Consider the following 25543-nt stretch of genomic DNA (forward strand, 5'->3'; position numbering starts at 1 on the left):
ATTAATAATTATATTAAATTAAATTTGAATATGAAGTTAATTTAAATGATGCTTATAATATGGGCTTTATTAACTTGAAATAAATACGTTTCAGCAGTTATTTCAGTATTTATCAATTTATTGGCCTTCTTATATTACCGTTCGAGTAGTTATTTTTGGCATAAACAGACAGGGAAAATTCACTACATTAGAAATGACATCGGAGTATACGAAGTCTTAAATGGATTTCAAGTCATCCAGTCTCCGCAGGATAAACATTTATAAAAAGCATGAATGGAGAGGGGAATGCTGGGAAATGTAGTTTGCCGACCAGGCAGCGGACATGACGTGTGTTGTGTTGCTGGTAGCAGGGTGTCGTCTGCAGTCTGCTTTGCCGTAGTTGGATGAATCAGTCGACGTCGACAGTCCTTGGGATATGACAGTGATTTTGTAGTAGAGAGCTAACTTTAGCTAGACCGTTAGCAGATTGTCAGGGTTTTAGGATAACGTTAGTTGAAAGAGAGGAATTCGAGTGCCAACGCGTTCTCTGGACAAACTTGTGTTTTTCGTTAGCCTTAATATTTTTCTTAAGATGGCACTGATAATGTTAGTGTTTTCCGGTAAAGGAAGCTGACTTAACTTAAGCTAGGTGGCTAGCTAGCGTGTTATCAACTTGTGAATCCCATAACTTAGTCTGTCTGTGGGCCACAACAACCTTAGGATTCATCAGAGAGGGTAGCTAGCTGGTGAGTTGCTAGCCGTTATATTAGCCAGGTAGCATAACAACGTGCACAGGGAATCCGAACGTTGAACAGTTTTTTTTGCTAGCATAGTTAAGCTAGCCAGTTGGAATTTATAATATGAAAAAGGCACAGTCTAACACATTGGATTTTGTACCTCAAAAAGACATCGTGTACAACAAACTTCTGCCCTACGCGGATAGGCTAGATGATGAATCCAACGATATTTTGAGTAAAATAAAAGGAAACTTGGGCCGAGCTGTTCAGCTCAGAGAGATATGGCCCGGGGTGCTCTTCTGGACAAGGAAACTTTCCACGTAAGTAACACTTATCTCTGGTATATTAACGTAACACTAACAGTTGTTGTTCACTCGATAATGTTTTCAGTCATGAGTCTCTTAAGGGAGCGTAAACAAACTTTTGCGTAACATTATAATGTAATGTGGACACAAACATTTCTCTGTGTACGTTTTATTTTTAGCTGTTGGGCAACACAAGATTGTTTGTTAGGCTAACAGTTTGCTCTTGTTGCAACTGTACACACATTGGTCAAGGACTCAGAAACTCTGACGTTACCTAAGTGATAAAAGCCTGTGTGTTTTATGGGTTGTTGAGTGTTAACTAGACATTTGTTCCTATAAACTACCAATTGCTCAGTGTAACTGAGTACGGACGGTATCGGTTTCATAATCGGAGTGTCAAATACACAACCTGAGCCAGGTAGTGCAGCAGCAGAATAGTTGGTCATTGTCATTATTGTTCCCCTTGTGTTCCGGCTTTGACATTTTCAGCGGTGACAACTGACGAGATATCTCAAAATAAAAATAACAAATCAATAATTTAGTCGTGAATTTCCCGTTGTTGCTTCAAGGGATTCTCATTCACACCCGGCTTTTTATGTGGAGTGTTTCATATGGTTTTAGAGTCTGTTACCTGTTGAAAGTTTTCTGCCAAACAGATAAGTCGATTCATACTTGTTCATTTGATCTTACTAAATACAATAAATCGCAGCATTATATTTTACCCCCTTTTGTATTTATCTTCCAGTTATTTAGTTATGAGTCACACTGCACCAGCCAAAATAATGTCAATATGACAGTGGATTATTTAGAGTGCTGTTTCATTTTGTTGCACTTGGTTGCCGGGCTGTCTTTAATCCATTTCAGTCCCCAATGCTGGCGCATTGGCCTGTCCAAGAGTGAGTCATTGCCGGCTCAGAGAGATGGAAAGTTTACTGTGGGGTTGACCCAGATTCTGTTCACTGGTATTTTGGCATTTTAACAGTAATACAGGCATGTTATAAGTGTCAATTTCCAAGGTCTCTACAAAGCCTTTTCAGTTTCAGTTGTATCACTTTAAAGAATGTTCTCACTCTTTAATTTTTGTTGTAAATGTCTGAGTTTGGTATACTATACTACTTTTTTCTTATGCACGAGAGAGCACAAGCAAGTTTGTGTTGTTTGGCCACTTATTATGCATGTTGAAACTGGAGTCATTATCCCTCAATTTGTGTGTCTTATGTAGGTACATGAGACTGTATGGACGGAAGTTCAGCAAAGAAGACCATGTGCTGTTCATCAAGTTGCTTTACGAGCTAGTGACGATCCCCAAACTGGAGATCAGCATGATGCAGGGCCTCGCTCGGCTTCTTATCAACCTCCTCAAGTAAGAATGGGCCCCATCTGCTCATCAGCTTGTACACGTTACTCATGCAGTTATTTCATGCTTTAAATGTATGTAAATCTATATGTCTGATTCATCTAACAGGAAAAGGGAACTACTGTCAAGGGAGGACCTTGAGTTGCCGTGGAGACCACTGTACGAGCTGCATGACAGGATTCTGTTCTCCAAGACGGAGCATCTGGGCCTCAACTGGTTTCCCAAGTATGCCTCTGTGCTTTATTGTTACTGTTACTATTATTAGTTTTCAAAACACGCTTTATCACAGAAACTAGGAAATGCTATTGGTATATCCAGTGAGGAAGGTGTAGTTGCTTATATTGTTCACATTTGGTTGCTTTGCGGTGGATCAGATCACATTTTCTAGTCACATTTGGAAATGAAAGTGTTTTAATTTTTATTTTCTGTGATTACTCCAAACACTGTTAGTATCCATCAAGATCCATAAAAAATATGGAGTGTGTTCACATCTATTGTTATTTTTTTATTCACCCTGCAACATCCATTTTTTAGATTTTGAATATGGTAAAAGTAATTATAGAAGAAAAATACTGAAGAAACCAGACCAAATATTTTAGCATAACCCCTGTTCCTGGAAAAGTCTGTGTTGATATGAATGAGAGTAAAATCACTGAAAATGAGATGTCATATAGGGCAAAATGTTTTTAATCTTGTAACTGAGCGTAAAGGATTGCTACCTTGTTGGGCTTACACTATTGACCAGTACATTGCGGACTATTTTCTAATTGTCCAGCTCAATTACAGTGTAACACACAAAGGCCCATCCATTTCAACTTGTTAGCTGCCATCGAATTATGAAGCCATATACATTGTGAACTTTAATTTCACTGTAATTTTGTACTTGTACTGTAAACAGAATATTTAAGTCACAGCATATTAACATATTTATACTTAAAGGTAAAGGTATATAATTCACAAGCCATTTTTCATAGCTCAAGCTACTTGTAGGTTATGGGTTTTGGTAATTTGAATGACATCTGATTGCTTTTGCATTAGTGGACTAGTTGGAGAACAAGTAGAACGTGTTTTATGCCACAAACCCTTCATAACTGCACTTTTTGCAAGGAGCAATGTCCACTGTGACCTTTACACTTAGCAGTGGTTTAAATGTTGGTTTACCCTATGCAACACCCTTTGAAATTCCCTATGAGGGTCTTAGCAAGCAGTGCGAGGTGCTCTTTTATGGTGCTATGGGAACATTGTATGCTTACCACACAAATGCCTTGCTAGCACATCTTTTTTATGTTACAGCTCATGAAAGCAAGCTGCTTTGGCCAATTGCCAGCTCACCTCTGTCAAAACTATACTAATGCACACAAAACATGATACTCTGATTACATAATAAATTGTGTAAGTTTATGCATAGTATGTTAATATTTAAAGTGATTGGCACTTCGTCGTGCTGAATGTGTTCTTTATGCCTTTGTCTCCTTTCACATTCAGTTCTCCACGGCCTCGTTCATCCTCTAAACTCATAATGATAAAATTGTTTCAGAGGTGGTAAGGACAATACTTCTCTTTGTGTTTTACTTTGAAATCATCGTTTGAGGCACTTGTTTGTTTTTTGTTTTGTTTTTTTACATTGCATGTGAAGGCAAAACTGGACACCCCCTGTTCAGCTTGTGACAGAAGGAAAATCAAGACTTAATCAATGTTAACATTTCACTCATATTGGAGACTGTCGCACTGCAGCTAACAGATTTTTTTTTACCTTCCCCTATCTCCCATATCAAATGTGAGAGAGTGACAGTAGACTGTAGTTTCTTTAATATTTTTCTGTGGTTTCCTCTGATCTACCTTGTTGTATTTCCTAGTATTTCAACTGTAGTGGATTATGTGGCATACAGTAACAAAATCATTACAACCATATTAGCAAATGATGCAGTTTATGATATTTATGATACATTATGTAACATGTATAGCTCCATAAGCTTAGCAGTGGCATTAGCGTTTCCATGAATGATCTCTCAACAGTTGTCTGTGTTCTGGCCCATGTTCAGGGGAGTTTTTTGCTGTTTCATATACCCCCTCTTAGCTTACTTTGAGGTTAGACTTCCCTTTGCTAATACACAGCATTTTTAGGAGTCATGGAGGAGCACAACCTCTTGTCACGTTTCCTCCCCTCCTGGAATGTGCTGTGGTGAACGTGAGGGTTCATTTAAACTCAGACACAAAGGTCATACAGTGTAGTCTGGGGTTCCCCCTCCCTGAGTGACTGAGCACTTTGCAGTGGCACACTCAGTTTGACTAGTTCTTGCTGTTGATGGATTTGCAGTGCGTGAGTTAGACCCTGGTCTGTGGCCTGTGTGTTGTGGGCTTACAGAGTTGAACATTGGGCTAAACCCATGCATTTAGATCGCTGCAGTTTGGTTTGCAGAGTGTCACCCATAATTCAGCTATTGTTAGAGTATTAAATGTGGAGTATGTCAGCTACAAAAAGACTTGAATGATGTGGAGATAAATAACCAGTTGCTGAGTGGGATTGGCAGGGCATTTCCAACAAGGCATGGCTTGAGCTTGCATGTGAGCAGGTAGGTGGGATTGTGGGCTGGGAACTCAAAAGCTGTGGTTATATCGGTCCCGAGCTTTCAGCACTGTTATGTGATCGCAGTCCTGCTTTTCCAGTCTGTATGTGAAGGTAATCATATCAGGAGTTTGTGAAGTGTAAGACAGTTTATTATTAGAAGTAAATCCAAACCCACCTTTAATAAGCTGTCATAGCAGTGATTGAATCAAAGGTGACATGTTATAAGTGAACAGTTAGTAGAACCATTAACATATAAATTTGTAAATTAACGTGAGGCCAGTTAGGAAGATCAACAACTATTGACAACAGTCACTATGTTTGTTTCAGTGAACTGATTATAGTCTTTTAATACAGTTCATTAAAATTTCCTCACCACACCTCAGGCCTTATGGTTTTCTCTTTCACTGAACACCAGTCAGGTGTGTAAAGATGTTTCTTTGTGCATGCAATCAATGTGAAGTTGCATTGGTGTGAAGATTGTTTAATTGTTTCTCTAACATCAGTGTTACAGTGTTTGGATGTGTTCATGACTTTTTTTCCCCCATTTTCTTTTATTGCAGCTCTGTGGAAAGTGTGTTGAAAACACTTGTGAAAAGCTGCAGACCGTAAGTACATCTTAATATCATTGTCTATGAATTCTGTCTCATTCTCACTCGTCTTTTCATTTATGCTCTTGGAGGGTCTCAGTGCATTTCCATGTATTTAGTTGTGTAAAAAAAAAAAATAGAGCTGTATGAGTCTGACAATTCATTTATTGTATAAATATGGCCTTTGCTAACTTGACAAGATATTTAATACCACGGAAACGGATACACGGAAAATTACAGTTATGTAAGGCTGAACTAATATGAAAGAAAGCTCTCTGTTTAAATGTTGGAGGCTGTAGTGGGTAAAGAAGCCCAGTGTTTGGTCTCCCTTCTGTGCTTTATCATTTCATAGCTTTGCTGTCACCAGCAGGTCCCTGATTGTGTTCACCCTGGTGGTGTGCCTGTAGATATCTTAGGCGAGCACTAGGACTCGTCCTCACTTTGCACTTAGGCAGATAATCCTATTATCTCATCTAATTCTGTCTTGTGTGAGAGTTTCCTGTTACTGTGAGAAGGGAGAGTGATTTGTGGTCAGCTGCTGAGACACTGTGGATCAGCAGTGAGGCATATGGAAGTAGCCTTGGTTGGAAGTGACAGTTTTTCAAGAGCCTTCAGTGGATATGGAACTGCTGAGGCGGCTAGGTGACCTGAAATAACCTGCAGGGTTTACACAAGCACATAATGGATGCTTGAAAATCCCTCTGTGGGACAGTGAGCCCAGTGGAACCACAGGATTTACCCTAACAGCTAAAAATGGGCCACGGTTATCATTTGTAATATCCCGTTTTTAGAACACTGCACTTTCAGCATCAAAATTTCAGTAGCTGCAGGTTCATATGTTTTTTAGTCTTCTATCTGTAATGTCAATATAACTCAAATATATAGATGGTGTAATAAATAGAAAGTTAAAATAAACTGTAGATTATTTACAGTTGTAGTTGCATTTGTATTTGCTTTGAAGCTATTACATACGGTTTTATCATATGTTTATATGAATGTAACTTAAGATTTTCTTAAGGTCAGACTGCACAGTAAAGTACAGCATCTGATGGGTGTGTTCAGTTGTTGGAGGGTGTGATTTGTAAGGGACCTAAGAGGCTTGTCCATCTTTGAAGCACTCTCTAAGCTGCTCTACTGGTTGAGATGCTTCAGGTGTCCATATATATCCATTCATAAGCTGGTGAATGATATTAATAACATTCCTGTCGTTACCTTGCATTAGCTTGGTTTTACAAATAAAGTAATTGGGATTCTCTCTCTGTTCATACAGATACTTTTCAGAGTCTGCTACTCAGGAGATGCTGGATGAGTGGAGGCCACTCCTCTGTCCCTTTGATGTCACCATGCAAAGAGCAATCAGCTACTTTGAACTCTTTCTCCCCACAACTCTGCCACCAGAGCTGCACCACAAGGGGTTCAAGTAAGAAACTCTCAAGCCATCCATGCTAACACTACAGTCTGGAGATGGTCTAACTAGTCAGCCTTGAGATCCAGTACAAAAAAACAGTTTGGCTTCTGAGGGGAGAACAGATAAATGTGTCTGTCATATATAAGGACAGAGAGTCCCGTAGCAAATGTCATGACTGTTAGTCACTCAGGGCTTGTATCGTGGAATAAGTGCCTCTGTGAATATGTGAGGGGGTGTATCCCATAGTGACACATCAAAACGAGTGCTATGAAAGAGAACCAAGAGTCAGTGACAGTTTTCTCTGTTTTTGAATTTTTACTTCTTGTCAATATAATTTTTAAAAAATTCATTACCATATTGTCTGGCTTTGCCTTCAGAGATGGGGAGAGTGAGGCCCCTTAATACTGGCAGAGGAGCCGTTAAATGTCACCTCCTACCTAATGCCTTTGCAATGTTGCAGAGTGCCGACCAGATGCGTACTTTCACAACCACTGTCTACGCTTTTTAAAACATACATTTCTGCCAGGGCAACAAAGAAAGTGATTCCAGGATCATGACAGTGACTTCAGTGTACTTTTCAGATCTCACCCCAGCAGAGATCCTTTCACATGAGAGGCAGTTGGCAGCAGGAATGCTGGGTCCAAACTGTGCAGTACTTTGGAGTTAACATCGACATGAATTCCCAAAAAATATTTGTAGCATCTTACATGTGTTGAAAAATGTCATAGACAAATTTCACGTTTTTGCATGTTTATCTGACTAAAGCGATACCCTCACTTGTTTTACACTGGTGTACCCTTTGAAGTAGTTAGTGAGGGACGGTAATGACAAGAAACGGCCTTTTTTGAGGACTCTTAAAGTAATTTAAGTCTTGCAGTTCTCAGTCCTACTTTAACTGAAGTTTTTCTTAGATGCCTGTCTTTGAAATGCCATGTGTGTACTTTGTAAGGCTGTCTTCTGCTTGTCTAACCCTTTGATTTGTTGACAGGTTGTGGTTTGATGAACTGATCAGCTTATGGGTATCTGTGCAAAATCTTCCAAGCTGGGAAGTGGTGAGTAGATTCATTTGTTAAAAAAGTTTGAATTTACAGTCAAGATTATTTCTGTCTTCTCTGTGTAACATGTTGTCCTACATCTTTTCAGCATCTGGTCAGTCTCTTTGCTCGCTTGGCTAATGACAACATTGGCTACATTGACTGGGACCCCTATATCCCTAAGGTGCGTGGCCCTCTTTCTCTGAATAAGCCCTTCCCCCCCTTCCCACTACACGTTTTAGTACTTGTTTGTTTTGAAGTTTGTAGCACATGCTCTCATGTGTAGCCTGACCTTTGTGATTTTGGCTCACGGTGTGTATTTCATGGCCCTTGCTGCTCTACAGAGAAACAAACTATCAGGTTTCCTTGTTGATCTTGCTCGCAGTCACTGACGGGGAAGTTCTTGCATCATGCTTGTGCTTTAGCCGTGTGACTGTTCAGATCTGCTTTGTTTTGTTTGTACAGCACCAGTGTGATAAACATAAACATGCTCTTCCAACCTGTTGAACCCAATTAGGGTTCACAGGCTTGTGATCAGTTTTATCACTCCACATCAAAATAATACAATATATATATATATTTTTTTTTCATATTTCAGATTTTCACAAGAATTTTGAGGAGTTTGAATCTCCCTGTGGGGACCAGTCAGATGATGGTACCACGATATGTCACCAATGCTTACGACATCAGCCACGTGGTGCTTTGGGTCTCATCCCTCTTGGTTAGTTCCTCATTTGTACATTTTTGTAAACAACTGCAGGTAAAGTTATGTGTAAAAAACCTTGTTTTAGTAAACTGTATTGTGTCATTTTCAGGGAGGTCCCAGCAAGCAAACCCAAGCACAGCTCAGTGGCCTTTTCAACAGTATTACATCCTTCTTCCACCCATCAAACCATGGCCGCTGGTTGGTGAGTCACTTTTTACTTCAGGTGGATGACTGCTGAAATGAAGAAACCATAAGCAGGACTGCTGCATTAGACAGTCTGTTGGGAATTCAGTGCTCTGGAGTTCAATTTAATGAAAATTTCAGCATCAACAATTGTTTTAGGTCTTAGAACTTTTTTAGTTTTAAATAGATGAGAGATTTTTTTTCTATATAAATAGTTAAAAAAACAGTTTTAAAAATATAAACTTGAGTCTAAGTCTCAATGAGTGTGAGAAGCTACAAAATTATCATAAACAACTAAACTCAAAAGGAAACATGAGTGACGATGGTTCAGTCGCTTCCAGTGAGTTTAAGTACATCACTCATCCAGCTTGTTCCAGCTCTGATTCCAGCATCATGTTAACATGGCCTCACAGGGCACATGGCAGCAACATTTACAGCTGACAGTAGGCAGAGTCACTCATCATGATTTTTCTAGGAAGGTTCCTGAATCTCGTCGGCATCAGTATCTAGTTCTGAAATAACGGAATGGCATGTGAGTGAGGAGGCTGCAATGCTATTAAAGGTCACCGGGAGCTGGGCCACATACCTTTCTGTTTTGAGGAACCGCCCCCCCCCCCTGCACTAGATTTGAAGCTCCACAGGCAACAACCTGTCCTCATACACAAACGTATTTTTGGCAGAGAGATGAGTTTGTGTGTGTATTCTAGGCTGTTGCTTGGAAACACGTGAGGAGCTTATCCGCCCGGCTGTAGTTTTATTACATGTAAACAGTGTTTTGCAATTCATTAAGAATAAAAAGTTCTGCTGAGGTCATGTCATAATATTTTTCATGTCTTCAGCTTAGTTGTTCCCTGGGAGAAAAGGGCAAATGATAAATCTCATGTCACCGTCACAAAATGAGTGCATTCTTCTTTGCCTGTTGAAATTTCATTCAAGATGAATGATGATGATCCCATAATTTGCATATGCATACAAGACAAGTGGTCGAAGCTGTGTTCACAGTGAATTGGTTTGTGTTTGTATGTCCGTTATGTCATCTCTGTGTCCACATGCTCTGTACGACACCCTCCACCTCTCCATTTGTCCAGACTACACGGAGGCACACTGTCCACCTGTGTGTCACCCCTTTGTCATGTATCTGTCTTTCTGTCCCTCTGTCCTCATGTCCAGATGAAGCTCATGAAGCTCCTCCAGCGTCTCCCAGCCAGCGTGGTACGGCGGCTGCACAGAGAGCGTTACAGAAAGCCGACATGGTTAACACCGATACCAGACAGTCACAAGCTTACAGAGGGGGATATCACAGACTTTGTGGAGAGCATGATGCAGCCGGTTCTGCTGGCGATGTTCAGCAAGACGGGCAGTCTCGATGCAGCCCAGGCCCTGCAAAACCTGGCTCTAATGAGGCCTGAGTTGGTCATTCCCCCTGTGCTGGAGAAGTAAGTTTGCACTGATCTAGAGGATCTCACGGATAAATCTGCTTCTTGAAAGTCCTGCTCCTTAAGAATCTGGCACACTGTTGCTAGTTTTCTGCTTTATATAAGAGACAAGGCCATATTTTGAAGTGAACACAAAGGGCTAATTGTTCTCTGTTTCAACCCTAGAACATACCCTGCTCTGGAGACTCTGACAGAGCCCCACCAGCTGACTGCCACTCTGAGCTGCATGATCGGCGTGGCACGGAGCCTAGTGTCAGGTGGGCAGCGCTTTCCTGAGGGGCCCACTCACATGTTGCCCCTGCTCATGAGGGCTCTGCCAGGCGTCGATCCAAATGACTTCAGCAAGTGCATGGTGCGCTCAACTGTGACCTTCTTACTGTATATGCATTTACTTTATTTTTTGTTAAACGTTATGTATCAGATATAAACATTCTTCCTGTCCCTACAGATCACATTCCAGTTTATAGCTACATTTGTGACTCTTGTGCCTTTGGTGGACTGTTCGTCTGCCCTACATGAAAGGACTGACTTGACAGAGGTGAATCGCTGTTATGTTTTCTCCCCTTTTCACAAGTGCGAAATGCAGTGCGACCCTTGATGATCCTTGCATAATATTTGTTTACTTATTGATTTATGACTTTCAGGTGGAAAGAGAGATGTGCTCAGCCTCAGCTGAGTTTGAAGACTTTGTGCTTCAGTTCATGGACAGGTACGCAGACTCTTGATGCATCGAAAAACAAAGCATTTTAATGGTGAAAAAAAGATTTATATTGTGTTAATGTAAACATTTCTGTTCACAACTTGTAGTTTTCACAATTTCAAGTTTGAATGTATGGTAAAGAGGAATGACCAAAATGACTAAATATGACACACTGAAAGGAATCTCTTAAAATCTGTAAAATAATTGTCTACTCTTTTGTTAAAGAGTAAGTAGGTACAGCAAAAATACTGCTCTGTAAAGCTGGTTTATTTGAACACACATAAATATGACTTGTTCCTGACTCAAGAGGAAACCAAATGTGCTAATTTTTGCTAGAGGAGTTTCATAACCATCACAGAAACAAATGAGATTGGTGGCTTTCAGACTGTGGTTTCACCTTAGTCACTGGTGTGTTCAGATACGTGATTGGAAAATTATTGGATGTGGAAAACATGTTACAGCGTTTTACGTATTCATTTCACAGCTATGTTGAGGATATTTTCTCTTTTCAGCATTTGAGTGGAATGAAATCTTTTTTTTTATCTGCACAGATGTTTTGCCCTGATAGACAGCAGTACTTTGGAACAAACTCGAGAGGAAACGGAAACAGAGAAAATGACTCATTTGGAGAGTCTGGTAGAGCTCGGCCTATCCTCCACCTTTAGTACCATCCTGACACAGTGTTCCTTGGACATCTTCAAGGTTAAGACTCAGCTCTCACGCCCTTGTCTCATTTCACATTTCTCATTTTATGCATACATATGAACACATTTGTCACATTATTCAACAGGTGGCGCTGGTAAAAGTGTTCAACTTTGCAACCACCAACATCTTTGAGACACGTGTAGCTGGGAGAATGGTGGCTGACATGTGCAGAGCTGCATCAAAGGTCAGTCTTGTCCACTCGGACTCATCATCTAAACCCAAAGCACTAACTTCTTGTAGCTTTTGGTTTACTATGTCTACTAAGCTAATAAGCTGTGCTTCTGTTTCCAGTGTCACCCTGCAGAGTCACTCAAGATGTTTGTGCCACACTGCTGCAATGCCATAAACCAAATCGCTGTCAGTAAGTACTCACTACATGGGAAAGAGCATTTTCAAAGGCGTAACTTTTGTTTTCTTCCTTGAGTCTTTGTCATTTCCTGACTGACTTTTTATATTTTTAACAGATGAGGAAGTGTTGAATGAGGAGGAGCTTGACAAAGAGTTGTTGTGGAATCTCCAGCTACTGTCTGAGGTGGTTTAGATGACTCATGATTAACTAACCCTAACCCCTAAGTTAGTTCTGAAATAACGGAATGGCTAACACTTTCAGTCTATAATTATGTACTGAAAATTTTTTTCCCCATTTTTTTTTTGCCTTATCCATGTCAGGTGACTCGGGTGGATGGTGACAAGATCCTGCCCTATCGCTCTGACCTGGTTCAGATTTTGCAGTTGACTCTCCACCTCAAGTGTAAGCAGGGCTACATTCTAGCTTGCAACCTGCTCCATCACATCCTTCGTTCTTCTGCCCTCATCTACCCCACGGAGTACTGCAGTGTGCCAGGAGGCTTCCACCAGCCAATCAGTGACTACTTACCCATCAAGGTGCTAAAACTGTGCTTTTCCTTTTACAAACTTTGTGGCCAAAGGTTAACTCCGTGAGAAATTGTGTTTCACAAACAAAGACACTCTTGGAATTATAAACATTTGCCCTTAAACCAGATAACTGTCTGCGGCGCTCACTGTGACCTAGTTTGATTGATTGTTTGCCTCTCTTTAGACAGTTAGTCAGTGAAGACAGGCTGTACTTGGATCCCATTAAGTCTCTTCCTTGGAAGAGCCATGTGTAGTAGATCACTTGGCAGGATTACTGTCTCCTGCACCACAGGAGAGATGAGTTGAGATTCTCACTTTGACTTTCCACTGTTGCCAGCAGTAGTGCAGACCTCGGGGAACGTGTTATGGATTGCATCAGGCTTTAAGTGGTCTATAATTAATGCCATATACGTATATTAATATCTTTTTAATGCAGTGATGTACTGTATGTCTAACCATGTTGGAACTCGAACCTTTTAGCCGTCAGTGGTGTCAGCACAGTTCAAGTCATAATTTATCTGAGTAACGATTGGCCAAAGTTTTATTACAACAAATACACAAAAATATAGCTTTGCTGTTCGCTAAGTGCTGGGAATGCTTTTTTCTCTTCACCAGCTTGAGTGAAAGTGCTGACTGGCAAGTCTGTGTGTTGAGATTTAAGTTGCATTAGCAGATACTCAGTTCCTTCCTTGAGGATACTTCCACATATTAATGTGACCCAAAGCAGATCACATGTATAGCTGCTATCAGAGTTGTGCTACAAAAAAACAAATGAGTTCACTTTTATCAGGTGGCGTTATTGTAACCTGATCTTTTTACTAAACTAAAGAATGCATGAATAATGTTAAAAATAAAGTTTTGCTCATTGTTCTTATCCTATGCAGGACTGGGGTCGGCCCGGGGACCTGTGGAATCTGGATATCCGGTGGCATGTGCCCAGTGTTGAGGAGATCTCCTTTGCTTTTTATTTACTGGACCTGATCCTCCAGCCTGAACTTCAGCGCCTTCAGAGATTTGCACAGGGAGAACAGGACATGAGCAGGTAAGGAGTGCTTCTTCTCTTCAGAAATTCTGATTTCCACTGACCTCAACAGGCGTAGACTGTATATAGTCCATTTTTGTTGGGCTCTGCAATAGATGCATATATATATATGATAGGTGTTGGTTTGGTGTTTTTCAGAGATGACGTCCTACAAAGCCTGACCATTATTCACCACTGCCTTCTTGGTGCTGGGAGTCTGATGCCTCCACTGAAAGGAGAACCCATCCCTGAACTGTGAGCAGTTACATTCAAAAATTACATTTTGGTAATAAAGTAGATTCAGTAGAAGCACTCACATGGATCGTGGATCCACTATATTTGCACATTTGGACTGGTAAAACAATGTAATGTATGTAATGTAATGTTTTGAGGTACATTTTTATATTATTTGTTATATGTTATTTTTATAACATTTGTTTTCAGACTTTATTTTAAATGTTCAGCAATTAAGATGGTCTCAAACCTGCTTTTTCCCCCAGCGTCCATAGCATGGTGAATCTGGATGAGACCACCCTCTATACAGGAATGGAGTATGGTACGCAAGTCCCTATTTAAGAGCTGTTGGATGATAAAAATTTAGCTCACAATAGATGTAAATTATACGATTGGTTGTATAATGTTCCACTGTAACATTATCTTCACTTGCAGATGAGTCCAGAGAGAACTACAGAGATGCTGTCTGTAGTGTGATGAGACAACTGCTGCGTAAGTGTTCACTCAGTTCTACACTGTCTTGGGCTTAGGCTACATCTTTTAATCAAGCTGTAGTCACATTCAGCTTAACAGGTAAGCTCACAGTGTACAGTAGGCCTCTGACCTGCCATCTGAGTGTCCTTTACCGCTTTTTCCAGATTACATCCTGGAGCACTCTGAAGATGACACCAAGTCTCTTTTCTCCATCATCAAGGTGAGCAGGCAGTAACACTTTGCCACCCCTATAACAGTCATTTCCTGATGTATTTCACAAGTGTCTACAAAATCACTGTACATCAGAATGTTGCAGTTCCTTTAAGCAAAAACCAAACAAACATACGCTTATGATCTCATTTGGAAAGAGTGGACAACTATGTGTGTAAGTTATTATGTGCTGTGTGGGACACTGTACAGCTATAGGCTATTACTGCATTTATTTAGCTTGCGTTTGTTATCTTGAATTCCTCAAACACAGGCTATTGCCAGTAGATGATGTACTGATCCTGTCACCCAACGCTAATCAATATTTTTATCTGTGATACCTTTCAGATTATCAGCGACCTGTTGCACTTCAAAGGTTCTCACAAACACGAGTTTGACTCCCGCTGGAAGAGCTTCAACCTCGTGAAGAAATCAATGGAAAACAGAGTGAGAAATCTGCCATTTGATCGTTACCTTTGTACTGTTATCTTCACGAGAAGGATTCGGAAACCATTTGCTGTCTGCCTTAAGGCTCAGATTATATGTGTGTGATACTGATACTTACATTTAAACCTGCCAGCAACTAAAAGTGTATAATACCTTGTCGTTGTATTTGCAGCTTCATGGCAGAAAGCAGCACATCAGAGCTCTGCTAATAGACAGAGTCATGCTCCAGCATGAGGTAAGTCCTTAGCAGTGAAACGGTGTTTTTGGTTTTCATTGTATTTCACCATTTTAACTCTGAATCTTTGTGTTTTATAAGCTGCGAAAACTGACAGTGGAAGGATGTCAGTACAGGAGCATTCACCAGGAGCTGATGAGAGATCTGCTGAGGCTTTCCACAAGCACCTACAGTCAAGTGAGTTCCACAGGACATCCTAGAGTCCCACAGCGATACCCTGTCTAGATGTTGTCATGGCATTGTCATTATTTCTTTTTTAACCATGTAATCACTGATTAGCCGTTACACATAATAAATCAATAAGACTGACTTGTAACCGTAACACATAATGTAAATAATAACTTTACTAAGCCCTTTTATTACCTTCCAGGTACGCAGCAGAGCTCAAAATGTGTTGTTCTCTGCTCTGGGAACCTACAATTTCTGCTGCAGAGATCTGATCCCCCACGTCCTCGGGTTCCTCAACCCGGACAACAGCAGTGTCACACAGCAGCAGTTCAAAGTACGATAGTCCCCTTGCTCTGCCCCATAAAAACTTTCAAATTACATTTTCATAATTAGGAATTTGTATTTCTGATTTTTTCACATGCTATCTCTGTACTCCTCTAGGGTGCCTTGTACTGTCTTCTGGGGAATCACAGCGGGGTGTGCCTGGCCAATCTGCATGACTGGGAGTGCATTGCTCTGACGTGGCCCGCCATTGTACGCTCTGGCCTCAGCTCAGCCATGTCTCTGGAGAAGCCCTCCATTGTGCGGCTCTTCGATGACCTCGCGGACAAAATCCATCGCCAGTATGAGACCATTGGCATCGATTTCTCTGTGAGAAAAATCCCAACAACACCCACACAAATGGATCATAAAATCAAACGCCACTGTGATATCTGCCTTCTTATCTTAGTAGAGGCTCAGACACTCTTTCTCTGCTGTAGTCTTTCCTCCTGAATTCAGTCAAGAGAAGCTACCAGAATTTTCTCATCAGTACTATGAGAAAGTTTTGAATGACATTGACCTTACAAACTTCGCTCTTAAAAACTAGTGAAAAATACTCACAAAATAGTTAAATAGGATGTTTTTTTTCCCGTCACACTCAAACTGCAAAGAAAAGCCGATATATGTTCAGTCCCCCTCCCCCATCACGTGTCTTTTCTCAGTCTGAGTTTACCAAATCACTCTCTCAAAATATTTCCTCCCCACCTACAGTTACTTCTGATACTATATGTTGTATCGTTTTCATCTCTTTAGATCCCTACCGAGTGCTGTGCTGTGGCCAAACAACTTATGATTGCTGGAAATCCTTCTCCAGAGGACCCCGTCCCTTCAGAGGAGGAAACAGCAGAGGGTGTAAAGAAACAGGGGCTCAAGAACTCTGAGTCTGTTGAGTAAGTTCACACCAGCAATAATTCAAAGAGTCATCACCACAGCAAAGACCTTGCAGATCACGTGAATGCTGCTTCCTCCTCTTTGAACAGCTACTTTGATGATGTAACTTGAAATAATTGATTATGGAGTCTCCAGTTTACATCAGGGCCTTTTGGCCTCTCAGAATAAAACACTGAAAAACTTCAAAAGATTGACACACAGCCCCATCTGTTAAGATGACGTGCTTACTCTGTGTACAAGCTTGATGTGAGAAAGATAAGTTTGGTTACATAAGAGGAGCAAATACTAATAATGCTTTACATTTTTGCAGAAAATACAAACAACTCATTGGTGATCTGCTGGACTGCCTCAGCAACAGGAACTTGTAGGTTAATTTAATATTTTGCGCTATCAAATCACATTGATATATATATATATAACATTCATATATATTATGTAACACCTACTTTGTTTAATGTTCCAGGCCTTGGAAGTTCGAACACATTGCCATCGGCTTCCTGTCGTTGCTGCTGAGAGACGACCAACAACTCCCGCCAGCTGCTGTTACGTTCTTTGTGAAAAGCCTCAACCATGACTCCCTCTATGTCCGCAAGGTGAGGCGTACACAATTTATTAGACCTGTAGTGTTAGTGCTGTGATTCTCAAACAGCAGATGGATGCATTCCAGTCTCTTCCTGTGGACATTTAGCTTGAAATGTCTTATTTTCTCCATTAGGTGGCAATATCAGCCGTAGCAGGGATCATGAAACAAATAAAGAGACCACATAAGAAAGTCCCTGTCACCCCCTCTGAGCTTTGTAAGCATCATAAGGTTTTGTTTGTGTTCTTGTCTATGAGCATAGCCTTTTTCTTTGTGTTTCATTTTATTCAAATTATAGTTTCTAAAACTTATCTCAAAATCTTTGCTAGGTGGAGGGAAGGAGGGAAGTTGTATTGTAGCAGGGGACCGTCCAGACAACCAGTGGCTCCAGTATAACAGCAGCAACCTGCCACGCACACAGCAGGACTGGGATCAGTGTGTGTTTGTGGAAAAGACTCACTGGGGATACTACTGCTGGCCAAGGTTCTCATTTTATAATGCCTGAATTTCTCAGCTCTGTCTTATTATCTTAACTTGGCTGTCTTTCACTGCACTGATGTATTTATCTGTTTCTCTTTATCTGTCAATCAACATCTTTCACCTTGGTTTTATTTACCATTATTGTTCTCTAGAAAACTGATGATGTATGCACCAACGGAGGAGCAACCCAAGCAGAACCTGGTTAGAGACGAAATGACAGAGGTTTGTGCATACACATCTCACACACACATTCGCTCGGAAAAATGTAACACATTCAGTAATGGAAAGTAATGTTAACTGTATCTCTTAAAATAAATGACCATGCTCATCCTAACAGCGGGAGCAGATCATCTTTGATCACTTCTCAGACCCGGTATTCATCAACCAGTTCATCGAGTTTCTTTCCCTTGAGGATCGTAAGGGCAAGGACAAGTTTAGCCCTCGCAGGTTCTGTTTGTTCAAGGTGAGATTTCCTGAGAATGCTCTCAGATGTAGAAAAAAAAAACTAAAGCCAGGTAATTGAAAGTCAACCTGTGGCCTTCTCTTGTTCTTCCAGGGATTGTTTCGCAATTTCGGCAATGCCTTCCTGCCTGTTCTGCAGCCGCACATGGAGCGCCTGGTGGCAGACTCCCACGAGAGCAAGCAGCGTTGTGTTGCGGAGATAATCTCTGGGCTGGTCAGAGGCTGCAAGCACTGGAGCTACTCAAAGGTGTGGATTTGAATCTCTCATTCTTACATAGTAAGGTGACAATTTATCCTGGCTTCTGAAAGTGCTGTTTCAAAATGTGTGAGTGTCCTTCCAGACCTTCTGTGTCACAACACAAAAAAACCAGGACATACACTTATGCTCTGTTTACAGGTTGAGTGCCTTTGGGAGCTGTTGTGTCCACTGCTCCGCACTGCCCTGTCAAACATCACAATAGAAACTTACGCAGACTGGGGAACTTGCATCGCCACTGCCTGTGTAAGCTTGTTGTTCCTTTAACATCCATCATGTCTCATCAACATATGTCCCTCTTCCTTTCTTCCATATGATTCTGTTGTTGTTTCTGGCTTTTACAGGAGAGCAGAGACCCACGCAAGCTTCACTGGCTGTTTGAGATGCTTATGGAGTCTCCAGTCAACGGCGAGGGAGGATCCTTTGTCGATGCCTGGTGAGTAGAAAGGTTGCTGCCTTAAGCAGAAGCTGAGGTGACTGAAAAACTCTGATGATTTTGCATCCTTTTCCTTTCCAGTCGTCTGTACGTGCTGCAGGGAGGCCTAGCTCAGCAGGAGTGGCGTGTTCCAGAGCTCCTCCACAGGTTGCTACAATATCTGGAGCCCAAACTCACACAGGTCTACAAGAATGTACGGGAGCGAATTGGCAGGTGAGTTTTCTTTTACACCCCTAGCGAATGTGAATATATCATTAGTCATTAGTAATACTTAAAAACTCTTTTCTGTGTTCTTTTATTTTGGTTCTCAACTTATGCTCTCTGATTTTGCATCCCCTCCAGTGTGCTCACATACATCTTTATGATTGATGTGAACTTGCCGTACACCCAGCCAACCACCTCCCCGCGCATCTCGGACTTCACCGAGCGGATTCTTTTGCAGCTGAAGCCTCTAACCGAGGGTGATGAGGAGATCCAGAACCACGTGATTGAGGAGAATGAAGTGGGAGAACAGGATGAGAGGACGCAAGCCATCAAGCTACTCAAAACAGGTGGATAGAGGATTTGTCACTGTTAATTCTGAACTCAGCTGTCACAATGAATACTGCTTACTGTAGGTAGTGTTGAAAGAGTTAATTGTTAGTAGAAAGTGAATTTATTTTTGTCAAACACGATTAAAGCAATGGATTGTTCAATAAACATTAAAAAAAATTCAAACGTCTGCAGTGCTGAAGTGGCTGATTGCAAGTGCTGGTCGCTCCTTCTCCACCGCTGTTCCAGAACAGCTACGGTTGCTTCCCCTGCTCTTCAAGGTGAAACACTCAATCATTGTTTCATAGCAATGATCCACTAGCTTTGTCACAACCAACTTTAAATTGTTTCTCTTAATTTATATACTATTAATGGACTTAAAATGACGCCAGCCCACTCATGCTGTCAACCTATCTTTGTCCTCTGCCCCAGATTGCCCCAGTTGAGAATGATGACAGTTACGATGAGCTGAAGAGGGATGCAAAGACCTGCCTGTCTCTGATGTCTCAGGGACTCCTCTACACAGAGCAGATCCCCATGGTCCTTAGTGCCCTGCAGGAGGTGAGTCATCTACAGCTGTGGCTGTTGTTCCACTTCTCACCTGCATCACACATGACTGGGATTTTTACAGACCCTCACATCTTATAACCTAAAAGATTAATAAGAAAAAAGATGAAAGGATGAAAGGACTACTGAAACTGACTCTGTCATTCTGAAATTATTCTGTGAAATAATATAGTGTGTCATTATCTACATCGTGTGTGCAGCTCCCTGGTAAACAAATGGAAACCTCTAACAGTATTGTGTAGGATTCCCTTGGCATTAGGATACATCATCATAGGCTACATTTAGCAATATAATAAATTTAATTTCACTTGAAAATAAAGAAAAACTAACCAATCTGATATATAAAGTTGATTAACTGATGATTAAAAAGTGAACAGTTCCAAGCTGTGGGTTGATGGTGACACACATGCAGAAATCGAGTGCTTGGCCTTCGTGTTTCCAAATTGTGATTGAGCTGTTGTAATCTATTTGATGTTGTATAAATTGTGGAAAATGAGTGGTATTCCCCCAAAGCGGAGTTCCATTACAATAAACCTAAAAGGTATATCCAGCCAGGGCCTGGTCTGTTCCTCCTGTGAAATAAATGCTCAGTCTGTTATTGATGTGGGATGGTTCTGTTGTTGTTGTGTGTTGCAGATTGCTGGCAGCAGCTCCTGGCACGCTCGTTACACGGTGCTCACATACCTCCAGATTATGGTTTTTTACAACCTGTTCACCTTCATGAGTGACCAGAAAGCTGTGAATGATGTGCGGGCACTGGTGATAAGACTGCTGGAGGATGAGCAGCTGGAGGTAAAAGCAAGCATTCATTCATTCATTCATTCATTCATTCACAGCAGTTTAACATTAAAATCAACTCCAAAAGCTGAAACATGCCATCAGTTCGGTACAAGCAGTAACTGGAAGATGTAGAAACATATGGCAGTCTGATTATATAATAATAGCCAGCCAATTGGCCAATACATGCTTGTTTATGCTAGCAGGCACTCTCACTGTCTTTCAGCTACACTGTAGTGATTCAGCACTCTCCTCCTGGCCCCCACCCCCCACCCCTCCAGTCCTCTAGCTGTTGCTATGGAAACCACAGGCTGCAGTAATCTGTTGCTATGGAGATAACGTTCAGATTGAAAGAGGATGAGAGGGAGAGGGATGGAGTAGAGACAAAGGAGAAGTGGGGGATGGATGGAAGTAGCCATTTTTGTTTGGCCTCTTAAATTAACCTGAGACTGATTTGTAGGCCTTAGCTACATGACACTTACATTTCTCTCATTTTTTTTGACAGAATCACTTTTAATAGAGAAATATACCCAAACACATTTTATGCATGCAGTGACCCCTTTCTCTTGTTATATTATTAAGCTACATATATCACACAAAACACCAAGTTCTACCCATGAGGAATGTGGCTTCCTTTTTAAGGAAAAAAAAACATGTAGCTTAAAAAATGCACCAGAAACAAAGGCAATAACCTTTTTGCCCTAGTGGTCCTATTTAATCTAAGAAGCCCTTCCTCTGGAGAATGCTGCTGAAAGATCTGCATAATACCTATTTATACCTATACCTATTTAGAATATCACTTAGAAATTGTACTATTTAATGTGCAACAGATCATTTTAGCTCACATTATATAGATGCATCCCCTCACACACACACATCCACCCCAGTGTACACACTACTGGAACACTAGGGCTGCCTAATGACATTGTTGCTATGGTATGTCTTATGTATGTCTTTCAGTGCAGTTAGAGATTGTATGTATGTAAGGTGCTGAGGCTTTTGTGGTTGTATGGGCAGTAAAAAGATCAGACAGAGATGCTGTACTTAAATTAATTAAATTATGAGGTGATGGCCTGAATTTGATATACTGTATTGTATTGTCACATTTAAATATGTGACAAATGATTTAGTAAAATAGCTCAAATAAAATATATAAATTAAAATGAAATACATGAACTTCATGTTTTCAGAGCAGCACATTGCCAAAAGGTCACCTCACTTGGTGTCCTCTGCAGCTATGCATTACTTTGATGGAAGGGTGTAATTATAGGTGTACAGGGAGAAGGGGAGTGGTGAGAAAAAACTGTGGAGCACCAATGATTCCCACACAGGGAGGGTACATGTCAGTCTAATCTGTAAGTTGTCACAAAGTGGCACTTTACATTCTAAGGTTTGTGGGTTTACAGTGCATTTTAAAATACCATTCAAGCATTCAGTTAACAGACACAGTCCTCAAGCCATGCTCCAGTAATTTGTAAGCAATATCATCTTTAGTTTTCCAATGACTTCCTTGTTCCTTTCAGGACATCATTATGTTAATTACCCGCAGCAAGTTTTAGAATAATCAGCTTTTTAATCTGTGTGCTCAGCTGGACCATTATAATCTATGTTGTAATTAATACTGCACTGTAGTGACACAGTACACTTTGAACTTGACCTTCTCATCTCCTCTTTCTGCCCTTATTTTCTAGGTAAGAGAAATGGCTGCCACTACTCTCAGTGGCTTTCTTCAGTGCAATTTCCTGTCCATGGACGCCCCCATGCAGGCACATTTTGAGGCTCTTTGCAAGACTTCCTTGCCCAAGAAGAGGAAGAGGGAGCTTGGCTCTATAGTGGACACTATTCCCTCCGCTGGTAAGGAACTAATCTCGATTTAACTTAAGTGTGATGATACACTTATTTTGCTGTTCTCTCTCATTTTAATGGAATCTCTCCTGTTGTGTTTTTGCAGATTTGGTGCGGCGCCATGCTGGTGTTCTTGGGTTGAGTGCATGTATTCTCTCCAGTCCATACGATGTACCCACTTGGATGCCCCAGATCCTGATGGACCTGAGTGCTCACCTCAATGACACACAACCCATTGAAGTATGTGAAATTCCCTACTAATCACTTCATATTGTCACAGTGAAGTTAACTTAAAACTTTTTTATTCCCAGTTTGTTGTCTTTTGCAGTCAACAAAGCCTGTGAAATGTCAGTAATTTCACTGAATAAGAAATAAAAAAATAGCCATAATTGTGTAAATAATTTGTGTTTGTGGCTTTTCAGATGACTGTGAAGAAAACACTGTCAAACTTCCGAAGGACTCACCATGACAACTGGCAGCAACATAAGCAGCAGTTCACAGATGACCAGCTGCTCGTCCTGACTGACCTGCTGGTCTCCCCCTGTTACTATGCCTAAAACCTGGTAAAGCATATTAACTTCACACTGTTCTCTAAACATAAATATCACTGAATGCGTTCACACCCAAAAGACATTCAACATGATTATCCTTCATAAAGCTGCTGAATAGATCATTGTACAGGGATAAGAGAGAACTCCTTGAGCTGCCTTTTTACAGTGATGTTTATTTGTCTCACTTGTATCAGTTTGGGACAACCCCAGACCGAACAGATACCAGCCTGCATTCAGGAGAAGGCTCCAGTTCTTGACTGATGAAAGGCACGCCCTGGAAAGAGTGGCACACAAAGCAACTGAGTTGTGGCACACAGAAAGGATTGAAAAGTTGTGTATTTATGTATTTAGCTCATTTACATTTCTACTATACTTAATATTTAAGGATCAATCATAGCAGGGATGGATGACCTGCAGTTTGTAACATTACTGTACAGTTTTTTTTTCTTTTTTTTTCTTCTTTGGTTTGTGTGTGTGCATGTGCACGGATGTATGTGTGTGCGCGCGTTTATGGGATGGTTGAAGACATCTACTGATGTCCCACACATTTCTCAGGATTAAATCCCAAGAATCAAGTCTGAGCCAACGTAATGTCCAGTGTAGGACATTCTCTTTACTATCTTCCAATAGTGAAGTGTTTGTTACAACCACAGAGAATTCACTATTGAAGTATGGTCTCTTTAGATTAGACTTAAACCTGCAACACACAGTGTTTGTGTGGCTGTTTGATCTATATATGATTATATGCATCATGTATGTATATATCATGGTATAGCAAATATGCACAAACATATTTATTTATTTATTTGACTTTTTTTTTTTTTTTTTTTTTGAAGTGCTAACTTTTAATTTTTTCATTGGAAGTGTTTCTGAGATTAAGTAGATGGCCGAACTCTTAGCAGACGAGTCTATTCTCATCTACTCTTGCAAAGAAAGGGAGAGGGCACACTCCCCGCTGCTGTGCTGTGTGATACATTTGCTGTGAGGACCTGAGCACAGTGTGATTTCATGTATCTCGGTGCAAGAAAATAACCAAACTGCCTGTCCATAATTGTGACCTCTTTTTCCTCTTATCCTCACAATCATTTACCTTTTTCTAAAACCCAGTGAGGTGAAATGAAATTACTTTGGTTTGCTTATGTTTTCCCCCTGATGACTTGAAATCAGTCAGAGCATTGAAGCATTTAGTACCTCAGTAATGTATAGTGTAGTGCCAAAACTGCAGTGTTTTTTTTTTTTTAGATGTACTGTTTGCTTATTGACTGAGATGACAATAAATTCTTTCTAACAAAACTGTATGCAGTGTTTTTTTCTTTAATAATGTTTTTATTTTTTGTTATCTATCTATGTATAAATAATATATAATATAAAAATGAAAAGGGAATTTATATTATTTGTAAATGTGTTTTATTTTGTAAGTTTATAGCCGGTATAAAATGAGTATAAATTTTGTGGTAGCTGCTGGTTTAATTTAAAACTATTACACTGATCTTAAACCTTACCTTAGCCCTAACTAGCTAAAGCTGGACAGGTGAGTTTAAGTCCCCATTGTAAACACCAGAACGAACCACTAGTTAGTGGTTAGTCATCTATCACAGCTCACATTCAAAACATGTGAAGCAATTTAAATACCGCCATATTAGCAGTAACGCTGACTATCATGACTTCCGTTATGGGTTACACTATGAAGCTAAAAGATCATGGGTCCGACATTTTTCGTAAACGCTCAAAGTGTGTTGCCATGGTGAAACAACCGTTTGCTGCGGCATAAAACGTGACGTGTCACAGAATACGGTTTAACGGTCTCCTTCAAATTTTGTAACTGTGAAGAAAAAACTGGGGGAAAATGGACCTTTATCTTCCTCTGTTTAACCGTCTTAAGTACAAAGTGGTGAGGTTATTCCTTACAGATGGACTACTTTAATGCAGTGGTTATGCTCATGCCCACATACGTAGGCAGTGACTTCATACTCATTTTTCAGTGCAAGTCCAGTGGCCGTCGCTCCTGTATAAGAATGGATATATCGCCAAGAAAACCAAAATGCGGTCATCTACAGGCGCTGTATAGGCTTTAAAAAGACGTTAGGGAACGTATTGTATTGTTACGAGCTGCTGTTGAAATACGGTTTTTTTTCCAAAGCCGCTGTGCGTTCACCTACTATGATACTGCTTTAAAATTAAGATGGACTGTATCAGATGATGATGGTGGTGGTGGTGATGATGGACCCACGATCGATTACAGAAGGTGGGTTATATGTTCTCGTCGTCAGTATATATTATCCAAACCATTTATCCGCGTGGGATGCAGTAGAAAACAGTGATGTATACAGATTTCCAGCAGACGTTCTGTGTGTGTGCGTGCGTGCGTGTGTGTGTGTGTGTTGGGGGAGAGAGAGTGGGGGGGGGGGGGGGGGGGGGGGGGCGTATAATTGGCCAAATGCAGTGGTGCATAGCTATAGCCTACTGTAGCTTGTGTCT

General features: G+C 40.8%; 1 protein-coding gene across 2 annotated transcripts; it reads left to right on the top strand.

Annotated features, from left to right (window-relative positions):
* The first annotated feature begins 404 nt into the window (after positions 1–404).
* Positions 405–24358, top strand: psme4a (proteasome activator subunit 4a). Of its 2 annotated transcripts, XM_041049636.1 has the most exons (48): positions 405–1036; positions 2244–2384; positions 2487–2603; positions 3864–3920; positions 5508–5552; positions 6805–6954; positions 7931–7994; positions 8086–8160; positions 8575–8697; positions 8792–8884; positions 10036–10301; positions 10467–10653; positions 10750–10839; positions 10946–11010; positions 11553–11703; positions 11792–11890; positions 11998–12067; positions 12171–12238; positions 12376–12591; positions 13467–13624; positions 13763–13858; positions 14104–14159; positions 14273–14329; positions 14476–14531; positions 14867–14965; positions 15138–15200; positions 15282–15377; positions 15571–15702; positions 15810–16019; positions 16443–16579; positions 16891–16944; positions 17044–17173; positions 17296–17377; positions 17490–17643; positions 17793–17862; positions 17978–18103; positions 18197–18349; positions 18500–18604; positions 18703–18794; positions 18876–19007; positions 19137–19345; positions 19521–19606; positions 19758–19886; positions 20529–20684; positions 22361–22523; positions 22621–22754; positions 22937–23077; positions 23260–24358. In XM_041049636.1, exons 1-47 carry the CDS (start codon positions 840–842, stop codon positions 23069–23071), a joined length of 5544 nt encoding a protein of 1847 aa, XP_040905570.1. In that variant the 5' UTR covers positions 405–839; the 3' UTR covers positions 23072–23077; positions 23260–24358. The 2 variants fall into 2 exon arrangements, with proteins under 2 accessions (XP_040905570.1, XP_040905572.1); XM_041049638.1 differs by lacking the exon at positions 3864–3920.
* Positions 24359–25543: the final 1185 nt, after the last annotated feature.

The sequence above is a fragment of the Toxotes jaculatrix genome, chromosome 11 (assembly GCF_017976425.1).
Source record: "Toxotes jaculatrix isolate fToxJac2 chromosome 11, fToxJac2.pri, whole genome shotgun sequence".
Classification (NCBI taxonomy): Eukaryota; Metazoa; Chordata; class Actinopteri; family Toxotidae; genus Toxotes; species Toxotes jaculatrix.